The sequence below is a fragment of the Pagrus pagrus genome (genome assembly GCF_965226575.1).
Source record: "Pagrus pagrus genome assembly, chromosome: 20".
Taxonomy (NCBI): domain Eukaryota; kingdom Metazoa; phylum Chordata; class Actinopteri; order Spariformes; family Sparidae; genus Pagrus; species Pagrus pagrus.
In genome coordinates this window covers 10,262,680-10,273,800 of record NC_140207.1, presented here as the reverse complement: position 1 = coordinate 10,273,800, position 11,121 = coordinate 10,262,680, and the positions used below count along the sequence as shown (strand labels likewise).

At 40.2% G+C, this 11,121-nt stretch overlaps 1 protein-coding gene across 1 annotated transcript in view; it reads right to left on the bottom strand.

Annotated features, from left to right (window-relative positions):
* Positions 1–153: 153 nt before the first annotated feature.
* The window catches only part of smchd1 (structural maintenance of chromosomes flexible hinge domain containing 1), a 28,476-nt gene continuing 17,508 nt past the window's right edge, over positions 154–11,121 (bottom strand). Inside the window, exons 28-47 of the mRNA XM_084340440.1 lie at positions 10,998–11,116; positions 9,460–9,621; positions 9,169–9,297; positions 7,751–7,830; positions 7,424–7,581; positions 7,065–7,171; positions 6,459–6,520; positions 6,220–6,307; positions 5,959–6,090; positions 5,681–5,833; positions 5,459–5,585; positions 5,123–5,242; positions 3,941–4,026; positions 3,710–3,832; positions 3,324–3,505; positions 2,102–2,211; positions 1,019–1,089; positions 772–937; positions 523–681; positions 154–432 (exon numbers count right to left, since the gene is read on the bottom strand). Of these exons, the coding sequence (XP_084196566.1) occupies positions 338–432; positions 523–681; positions 772–937; positions 1,019–1,089; positions 2,102–2,211; positions 3,324–3,505; positions 3,710–3,832; positions 3,941–4,026; positions 5,123–5,242; positions 5,459–5,585; positions 5,681–5,833; positions 5,959–6,090; positions 6,220–6,307; positions 6,459–6,520; positions 7,065–7,171; positions 7,424–7,581; positions 7,751–7,830; positions 9,169–9,297; positions 9,460–9,621; positions 10,998–11,116 (2,429 nt within the window). The 3' untranslated portion in view covers positions 154–337. The remainder of the gene's footprint in view (positions 433–522; positions 682–771; positions 938–1,018; positions 1,090–2,101; positions 2,212–3,323; positions 3,506–3,709; positions 3,833–3,940; positions 4,027–5,122; positions 5,243–5,458; positions 5,586–5,680; positions 5,834–5,958; positions 6,091–6,219; positions 6,308–6,458; positions 6,521–7,064; positions 7,172–7,423; positions 7,582–7,750; positions 7,831–9,168; positions 9,298–9,459; positions 9,622–10,997; positions 11,117–11,121) is intronic.

The window sequence follows — 11,121 nt, the reverse complement described above, 5'->3', positions numbered from 1 at the left end:
TTTTGCTGTGAAGCTCCAGAGATGTTTTGTGGACCACGAAACGGCACCTGACTTTCTATCGGCATGGTGGTTGAGTGATTGAATTTTAATTTTTGAGTGAACTTTTCCTTTAATTATTTTTGAATGGAAATGAAGTCACAGACAAAGAGATCATACAGTAGTTTAAATATATATTTGTATTTTTCCAAGGCATTCTTTGAGGAATTGGATGCACACAACAAAACATGTTTAAAAATGTAAAGAACACAAATCTGTACAAATAAAAACAATTAAAAAAATCTTAATCAGCCCAGAAATAAAAAAGAAAAAGAAAAGAAACGTTGGACTTGTTCGTCTCTTATATGGATCTCTGCTTTGTTCTCTTTGCAGTGACGCCCGATGGCTCTCCAGCACTGTCAGGACCCCGTTTCAGCGGTCTCACTGGGGATGACTCTGAAAGAAGAAAACAAACCAATAAGAAATAAACAATAAAGATTCAAGAATAAAAAAACAAAAAGGTTGAAATGTATTCTGTGGCCTTACCACATAGCCTCTCAATCTCCTCCAGCTGTCTCTCCTTCTCCTCCATATCTTGTTGTTTTTTCAACATTTCTGGAGACTTGATCTGTTTCAAGTAATCGTTGCGCTCCCTTTCTGCCTCGTCCTTCTTCTCCAGAAGTAAGCGGTACTCGAGGAGAAGGCCTGTCGAACATTGTAAAAGACATTAAAGCACAATCTGACTGAGCAGGAACGCAACAATCAACTTTAAATCGTGACTATGAGAGCGGTCACCTTTTTGTTCCTGAAGAGTGTCGTACTGCTTTGGGTACGGAGCTCCAAACACCAATCTGACCGTTGGTGGGGCTTTGTTGTTTGCGCCTCCAAACTTCCCTCTGGCACTGATCCGGTCCCCCTGCCTGGTCAGGATGGTGGGACACTGTATGTTTTTCTGCACCAACTGTAAGCAACGGCACATTTAGAGGAAAAAAATAACGTGGTCATTTGTGGCGCATGACTTTGAGTAGCGGGTATCACTCACCGCTTTTCTGTAGCTGTTTCCAGAGTCCAGGTCATCGATCAGGATGGTGTCTCCCAGGATGCTCTTAAACACTGTGAAGGAAGCACGAGGCAGGAAACCATCAGACAGTTTGTGACAAATCTAAACATTCATAACTTTTTTTACTGCTTAGACGACTGAGAAACAACCACTATTAAGATATTAAAGGAGGATGAAGACCAAATTTGATTTAGCTTAAAACTCAGAAACTAAAAGTCATTTTAAAGGAAAACGTCACCCAATAATGAAAAGTCAGTCATTATCTACTCACCCTCATGCAGATTAAATGTCAGGTGAAGATTTGTAGTCCACAAAACATTTCTGGAGCTTCACAGCAAAACAACGTTGTGGCATTCTCCTAAACAACTGAAGTGGATGGGGACTTGTTTTAAAATGTAAAAAACAACAACTAAAATAAAAATAAAATGGCTCCATACAGCTCGTCTGGTGTAACAGAAGCCCAAAAACATTATTTACACCCACGACACGAGATCGAACTGTGGTGGGAAGTGGTGTGTGCTAACACTTTTAGCTTAGCAGCTATGGTGAAGATTTAATTGGCTTTAAACAGAGTATAAATAACGTCTTTTCAAATCAATATGGGATCTCATGAGACATTCATTACCCTGGTAAAGTTGCTAGTCATTTTATGTTTTTTTAATTTTATTTTAAAACAAGTCTCCATCTACTTCAGTTGTTTAGAAGAAAGCTGTATCGCTGTTTTTGCTGTGAAGCTCCAGGAATTTTCTGTGGACGTCATCATGGGGGCGACTAGAGAATGACTGAACTTTTATTTTTGGGTGAACTGTTCCTTTAACGTGGTGAAAGGGGCCCCCGGAGAGGAGAGAGGAGACCCTCCACGTCAGCGAGGTTGGTTCCCAGGTGGAACCATTTACCCCGGACTCGACAGGAGGAGCAGGGGCATGAAGGGAAAACCCAAACAACAGCAAACACAAAGAGACCTGGGAAGCCTCCAGTAAACCACATGAACCCAAATCTGCAGTGAAAAAACAACAACTGAGCAATATTACACTGAGCAGGGGAAATCCATCCAAGGAAGCTTACCAGTGTTACAGCCCTCAGAGTCTTGGGGGTATATCAGGAGCTGCCTGGCGAAGACCGGGTTCCCTGGGGGCTCAAAGAGCCTGTGGCCGTTTCTTATGTGTGGCAGCGGTCTGTAAGCAATTCAAATCTTAGCAGAGAGAAACTGCAGAGAGGAACTGACACATTTCAACGATCATGGTAGTGTTTTGAAACATTTAGCTTTCTCTCTAGCAACAAAAAAAATCATGTATAATGATACGGTTACTTTTTAATAAACATTTTCTAAATCATGCCATGAAGTTGGTTGATTTTGGGTGTTTTTCATGCCGTTTCAAGCAAATACTGACAACCAGAGATTGGAGATTAATTACAGTAAGCATTCATTTTCATTCTTTGATGATAGATTGTTTACATAATCTTTCAAGAAAAAATGCCAGACATTTACTAGAATGGCCTCTCGTTTGCGATTCTCTGCTTGTCCTTCTCTTATGTGATAATTAACTGGGTTTGGGACATTTTATAGGCCCAACTTCATTGATTTAAAAAAAAAAAATCTAAAAACTGTACAACTACAGGTTTGCTTAATGGTTAGCTGTGATATAAAGTATCTAAATCAAAACCTGCTTAAACATACAACACAACTGCTATTGTCCTTTAAGTAACTGCCATCAACACACAATCAACCAAGACAATGAACAGCAGGAAGGAAGTTGCTGTCCTCGTTATAAATGACAATAATTAGAGTCGCCATTATCTGTACTTTGTAGAACAATAGTGTCAATTCCTTTGAACTAAACCAGGAGTGCCTAAACTATTTCTGTCTGAGGGCAAAAACTGAACCTTGATGGTGGGCGACAAAAGAGTGGTGGGCGCACACAAATAAAGCGACATAAACTTTGTTTCATTTTAGAAATATTCTTATATTTTTTTTGCTCTCATCGGGCAGCCATGTGTTAAACAGTCTGTGCAAGAAGGAGTTGCCACAAGATCTTTAAATTACTGTTGTTGGACGGCTTCAAGTAGAAGAAGGCTTACAAATCAAAGACTGTAATCAAGGACACACAAGAATTACTCCAGGGAGACTACTCAGTTACCAGCAGCAATACCAGAATGAATGATGGTGCATGAAGGTACAATATAAACACAGTGAACGCACATAAATACAGCTTTCAACTGCAGGAACCCAAATACTGAACACCTTAAGCTTTATTTTTGAAGTTTCTCATTGACAAGGAAGACGTACCTGTCGCAAGCCCCCTTAAACACAGTGTCGAGGGGCATGACCTGCTGCCTGCCGTTGGTGCTGTCATAGATCCTCTTTGCTGCGTCTGTCGTTCTGGTGATGACACAATCCATGTCACCGTAGATATGCCATGAGATCACTCTCGCAGCGGTGTCGTCCTCCACAAAGGCCAGGTGGCCAACCTGCATCAGAAGTTAAAACACAGCGCTCGTAACGTTCCTAAACGCAGCCACATACAACGTAACCTGAGAATACTTTTTTCAGTCCTCTCAACTTAAACATTAGCACAAACTTTTAATTGACACATCAGTACGCATTTCCTATAATTACACACTTGGTTTTTCAATATAAGCCAACAGAAACATCCCTTTTTCCCACGACATTACCATTCCCAAAACATCCTGCTGCCCCCTGTAGGAATCAGCGATGGAGAAGGCTCTTCTGGGCATTTTCTGGATACTGTCCACTTTAGTAGTCATCTCTGCTAGAAGTCTGTCAACATCTGGCATCTACTCAGAACACAAATATTAAAATGTCATCCCCTAATAAATACAAGAATAACAAATCATAATTTCTACATAATCAAAAGTAAAGTGAGGATAAAATTAACATCTTACAGATACAGATGGGTCGAGGTGCACGCTCTTCTCGCTCAGCCTTTTTCTCTGGATCAACTCTTTGTTACTAGCATCCAGGTGTTTGGCTACCATAGAAGAAACACTTGCAATTAAAGATCATTTTAAACATATGTTGGCATGGAAAATGGTCTATTGATGCAAAAATTATTAACTTATTGTCTCACAAAGGAAAGCTAGAGTGTAGAACCTTAGGTGAAGAATAATTTAAACAAAAGACAAAGGCCCTGTTCACATTTGGTATCGACACGTGTTCCTGAGTGATCTGATCACAAGGGGACAGCTTTAAGTACAGGTGGGAACACCCCAAAGACTCACTGGGGACACATTTGAGATGGTTCACTGTAATGTAAATGAGGATTTATGCCCTTTATTTTATTTATTTAGTTTATTACCCTCACCTGCCAGTGTTTCAACGAACCACTGAACCAGTACCCACAAATAACCCCAGACTCCCTTACAAATCTTGCGATTTTGAGAGTTGCTGCGTGAGGAAACACTTAACAAACTTTGAAAATGACTACAGCAAATTCTAAAACATTCAAGCCTTCGTGTAAATTCAGCATTAAATGCAACACATCAAGTGTTTCCTTGTAAAAGTGTCAGTTTGTCACACCATCGCTGTAACAGCCTGTCAGCTTTCGTGTCTAAAGTTCACCTTAACTCCAAACAGCTGTTTGAAAACACTATTTGAATTGATTTCACCATTTATTAAAGAAGACAACATTTTATTAACGGTAAACAAATCCAATTTGACAAATGCAGTGAACAGCATCTAGAGCAGGCTACTTCTTTGTTTTCTGTGGAGAAAGTCCCCAGACTCCCTTAAAAAAAAGCTTAATTTTGAGACTTGTTGCGTCGGGAGAAACTGTGTAAACTTTGTAAAACGCCGCCTACAACAAATTCTCAACTATTCGGGCCATCTTGTTAATTCGGTGTTATTACCAAATGTGAACAGCCTAAAAGATTCCTTGGTGCACAGTTACGTAGAGACTAGCAGGTTTCTCCAGAGGAGGACTAACTGTTGTGTGAGAACGGTGAAATTGACAATGAGATTATTTTTTTCCTGGTGAATCTTTTTGTTGCAGGTTGTACTTGCAAAGATTGGAAGAGATGTCAGAATATTTTACACAGCCAAATAATACACACGAAAAAAAATCTTACTTGTCAGCATGTTAAGGAGTGTGGTATATGTAGAAAATATATTTTTATATGCAGTGACAGCAGCAGTGAGCTCATCTTTCTTCCTGGCTAGCGCAGACATTTTCTGTCGGTTCTCCACATCTACAACAGAAAAAGGTGAGCAGCAGACACAGTTTAAAACATTGGTTCAGAATATAAAACCTGAAAGAAGTTTCATTTAGTTAAACTGCAAATGTTAACTTTCAACCCCTCATCATCTCATCACATGTGAAGTGTGAGTCACTGGTCAGATCTCATATTCATGCAGCAGTTTCAGTCCAACCCAGACTGTGTTGAATGAAGCTTTTCCAGTCATACCATTATAAAAATGGAAGAGGAGCTCAAACGGCGCCAGTTGTGTGGAAAGCATCAACCCTTCAGGTTTGAACACGAGGATGTATGAGCTGCCGTCCTCACCGGGGCTCTTCTCCATGACAGCCAGCCTCTGTGAAGAACAAATATACAATTATCACACGCATCATCTGCATCATGGGGTCCAATAAAGGTTGTGGTGTATCCTATGGAAAAATAGTTACTCACAGTGATGTGGACCTTTCCTTCTTTCAAGCTAAACTGAAAGCCGCTAGTTTTGCCTTCAAACAGAGGGAGGGGTTTGTTTTCTCCACTAAAATTCTTTATAGAAACCTTCACCCTTCCGTCCAAGTCCTGCCCTGTTGGGTTTCCATATGAATCCTGAAATCATTCGGAGCAGAACATCAGCTGATAGACACCCAAACTACACCTTTAAAATGAATTCATCTAACTGGAAAGCTCATGCTGTTTCTTCTCTCTGACAGTAAGAACACATATGAGCTCACCATGATCCTCAGAGTCATGTTCTCCACCAACGTTCGGCCGGCAATGGCCTCATTGTAGGAAACAAATGGGGCTGGTGGTGAAGAGTCGGCTCCCAGTTTGACAGGTTGGTTGGCCTCTACATTTATAGGAATCTAGGAGAAAGGAAACAGTGCTGAGGTTGAGTAATTTCGCTGCTTAAATAGAAGTGGAAGACAACAATGTGGCGACCCCATCTGCTTTTTGTCTGGGCATAACTCATTAAGGCATTGTGATGAACCAACCTGATTACTAGACAGGACTTTTGTTTTGTCTACATTTAGCGAGAACTCGATGGTGTACTTTCCAACTTGTTGTGGGATCTCTTTATCTCTGCAGGGAAAGAATAACAGATATTACTGGCCAATCCAAGATATATCGGTATCGGCATGTATGTTGCCAAAGTGTGTAAACAACAATTCCCCATTTTACAGTCAATCTTCAATAAATCTGACAGAATCAGACAGATTTTAAATTATTTTACCTGAAGTGATAACGGTCATTCTTTTCATTCTCCAAGGGCCTACTACACCTCAACACGGTGGCCTAGACAAGAGAAGCAGAAGAATATACCTCAACAAATAAGATATTGGTTTAAAACAAAGCAAATAAAAATCAAAAAGTAGTTTTCCACCCAAATTTATCGCATATTTTAAACGAATCCTGAGAAAACCAGCAAAAGAAACTGCAAATGAATGCTTATTTCCATCCACTACAATTATTAGGAGTTGGTTAACTGAGATAAGCAGTAGGTGGCGACAATTCTCCACTTGGAAGTGGAGAACTGAACAAGTGTCAAACATTTGCTGGTTCCAGCTTCGTAAATGTAAAGATTTGCTGCTTTTTCTTTGTCATTTATGACAGTAAATGATGAGTCTTTGGGTTTTGGACTGTTGGTTGGACGAGAGAAGCAATTTGAAGACGTCACATTAATCATAATGCCTAATCAGTGAAATCATCGCACAAACTTATTGGACTGCTGGGACCGCTTCATTTCCGTGTCACATCTTGCGTGTGTGAACTTAGATTGCGTGACCCCCCGTCGCTGACCAGTCATGTAGTGCGCCCAAGGCATAAGTCAGTCACCCACATTGTCTCTCCCTGCTGGCCCTCCTCTCCACAGCACCATGGTTACATCAGCAGGGTTAAAAGTTGTCATCGGGCTTCCTTCATCAGACACCACGGTCACCGAGAACACTGAATAAATACAAACAGCCGTCTTAGTTTGACAGTTAACATTAAACCGGCTCCATACAGTGAAAAAGGAGCTACACAAACAGAAAGAAAATAGACCCAGGGCTGTCAATCAATTCGAATATTTAATTGTGGTTAATTGCTAATTAAATGTTTTAAATGTACTTTAAAGGGAGCTTGGTGCTTGGCCAGCAAGTGGTATTACATTATTACATTACATTATTACCCTAAACAGAACCTTAATAAAATGCAAACCTGGGAATTTTCCTCCAGCAGAGAACTTGGCCTTGGTGTCATACTCCACTGACAGCCTGACGGGTTTGTTGGGATTAGGGATGACAGTGAGATTCACTGATGGACTTGAGATGTGTTTCTTGTTGAAGACCCCTTGAAAAACGAGCTGATAGTACCCCCTAGTGGAACAACAGGGAAACAACAATCCTACTAGTGACTGCTGGGACATGTGCATGGTATTAATGTGGATGTCTGATGGTACAAACCCTGATCTGGGACTATTATTGCAATATGAAGATAAAACAGCAGAACAAGCTCTCCTTTTATACTGTATCCAGTGACACTTACTTTGGTCCGCTCACACTAGTGACAGTGAAAGAGGCTTTCCCTTCTGTGTTCACAGGTTGTGAGGCAACAGAGGTCTTCACCTAAAACAAAAAGGATTTCCCCCGTTAGAGTTTCTACAGGTTTAACAAGTTCAATTTAAAACTTTTTAAGACCTTTATGGGGCCACCTTTGCTCTGAAACTAAATAAATAACAACAACACAGGACAAAACATGAGTTTTTTCCAGTCATTTAGTCTATGAAGAGATGTGAAAGCAGACTAGATTGCCCTTTAACCTTCCTTTCCCAGGAGAGTTCATATCCTGTTGGCAGACAGAACTGCATAGCGAGAGCAAGTTTTATAAGAAACCATTATAAACGCTGATGGTTTCATTATTCTATTCATTCATTAACTTCACAATGATATATTAAAGCAAAGCACATGTCAGTTTAAGACCTATTTCATGACCATACTGTCAAAAACAGTATTAAAGCGACCTTAGACATATAATTATAGTTAAGAAAAACAAGAAATCAGTCTACAATACTCTTTGGTACAAGTCATTAGGGTTGAATGATGAAATGTGTTTCCCAAATTATCCTGCTGCTGATTGTGCTCTTATGAATGCACGAATAAGCATCGCGGAGCGGCATAAACATCTTCCTGTGCCTGTGTGTCCCAGGAGAGTTATTAATACATCTGCACAGCAAAGCAGCCTACGTGTGGATGACTTAATGAGCGGGTCATGTGACCGGACGCTGTAAAATATGACGGATACTTTAGGAACAATTTGTCTTAAGACAAGAGACTGCTGTGATCGATTGTGAATTAGTTACAAGAAAATTTCAGTACTTTTCAGATGATTGGTCATGTGAGGGAAATTCCCAAATGTCCCTTTGTGTCTATGGGCCTCAAATGATTTATGTCACGTGACAGTTTTATGGTTGCAGAGTATATGTGATAGAGAGGGTTCGTAAACCTAACACAGATAAGACAACAGATTCTTGTCCAGATGTAACCCTGTGACCTCTACAATTGTGTGTATTGGATTTTTACTACTATAAATGACTGAAAAAGACTGCCTCTCTTCAGTCAACATCTATGCACTGCTGATCTGTGACTAGACAAGCGACTGGTTTTCAGTTGCCACACCAGTCAAACATTTGCTGCATATTGATGATTCTAAAAACAAACTAGACGGATCCTGTATCTGTTCTTTATTTCTCAGGTTGCCACCACATAAACGAATAAACTTGCTTGAGAGTCTTTCCAGGCCTTAAGACAATATTGTCATCAGTGTTGATCACACTACTACGTATGCCTCCACCATTTAAGGACTAAAATTCAGATTATAGGATTTTTGACTGTTTGAGGACCTGCAGCAACAGTTTTGAAAACTGCAAATGAAACGGGGTAAATGTTCAGCGTCAGAAGTCAAACCTTAATTGTTGGGGGTGAAGCCTTCAACTCTACCACAACTCTCTGGTCTGGAGATGGGTTTCCCCACTCGTCACACAGTTGGACGAGGAACGGTGTAGCGATGCCGTGGTCATTCAGCACCTGCAAAGGCTTATAGATAAAACAAACAAGTGCTTTACCAGTTAGTTTGCTCTGCTGTGAAGTAAGACAATCAAAACCTCTTTTTTTAAGTACTGTTTGCCTTTATTTTGACATAGTAATGCAGAGGAGAGACTGGAAATAAGCAGTAAACCAGTCAAAATCCCATCTTACCTTCTCTGGCTCACTCAGTAGTTTAAGCTGTGCAGGGACTCCGGGGGACACTTTAACTATGACTCGTACCATGTAGCTCTTGTAGATGAAGCACAACTCTCTGGAGCCAGGAGTCCCAGACTGGAACCGAACCCCCGTTACCAGAACAGAACCGCTGCTCTCCTGATGTCAACACACACATCGCTTCATCAGTGAATCCACACAGTTACGGAGGAAGTATTCAGATCATTTAAGTTGGGAACACGATCTATACATACATGAAAATAAGCAGAAAGATGTGCTTAAAGCTTCAAAAGTAAAAGCACTCATGAGTCGTGGTTTATTTATTTAATCATTTAAACAGGTCGTCTCACTGATATGAAAATGTATCTCTCAAGAACTTTCTAGTCTGTGGGAAACACTGGACCATGATTAAAACAACATTTAAAGACACGGTTTCCTTCTACATTCAAACACAACAGCTGCAAACTATGTAAATGAGAAATCATAGAAAATATACAGCCTACATTAAATAAAAATAAGCCGATCTCTGAGTATTCTCCTTCAGCCGTTTCTTGCTTACCTGTACAATTACAGGTTTTTACTCTCCTGCTTAACAAATAATGGTTTTAACAGCTTTTTAAAGGTTTCTTGTTCCACAGGTGCAACAGGAATCATATCTTTAGTGATGTGGCCACTGCTAGTTACTGTATGTCATGTCGCTCGGCCCTTTTCTTTACATGATGCAAACCACAAGCAAATGAAGCTTGCATTGTGTTTTGCCTCGGGGCAAACGGCTGCCAAGCCTTTGTGGCCGAGGCTGCAGCAGCAGCATGAACTTTATCACTCTTCAGCTCTTCATACTGTACTGCTGTCTATGGCCATGATGTAAATGGTGATTTGAAGTGCTTCCACTTTTGGATGCAACCTGTTTATGGTTAGCTGTAACCCTAGGATTTTATCTTTATTACATACAGTACATATTTTTTATTTCATTGGCAAAGTAACTATGGCTGTAAAATTAATGTAATGGAGAAAAGGTCGATATTTGTCCTCTGAAATACAGTAATGTAATTAATTACCATAAAATTGAATTACTGAAGTAAAAGTACCTCGAAATTAAACACTACATTTTTTTTTACAAACACAATCAGTCATCTACTCATTCCCATTTTAGTGAAAATCTATTTAAGTTCACCACACAACCATGAGAAAAGTTGCATTTCAGTTACAGCTGCATATAAATTGCGCAGAAAATGATCATACTTGCTGCTGTACATCGTGTCTTCTAACGAGTCGCCTTGCTTGCCTAACTCTGTCATGCACACTTTCGTGCTTGGCTGTTTTTATGAGGTGAGGAGATAAAGGTTTCCAGGGACATTCGGACCCACAACTCTTGAACTTTAAAGTAGACCCTTTGATAGTATTTCTTTTGGAAAAAGTAAATAAAGATGACCTCATAAAGTTTAGAGAAAGCTGAGATAGAGTAAAGATAGCCTGAGTGAACAACTGCATTTTAAATCTGGGCTCTACAAATACTTTAATTTCTCTTTTCTCACCCGCCACATAAAGGTGATGGCTGATTTGTCCAAACCCTCGGCTTCCACACTCATGTGTTCTACACAGGTGGAGGTAAGCCTCCTGGTTATGTTGTCATACTGGTCCACAAGGTCCAAGACTGTA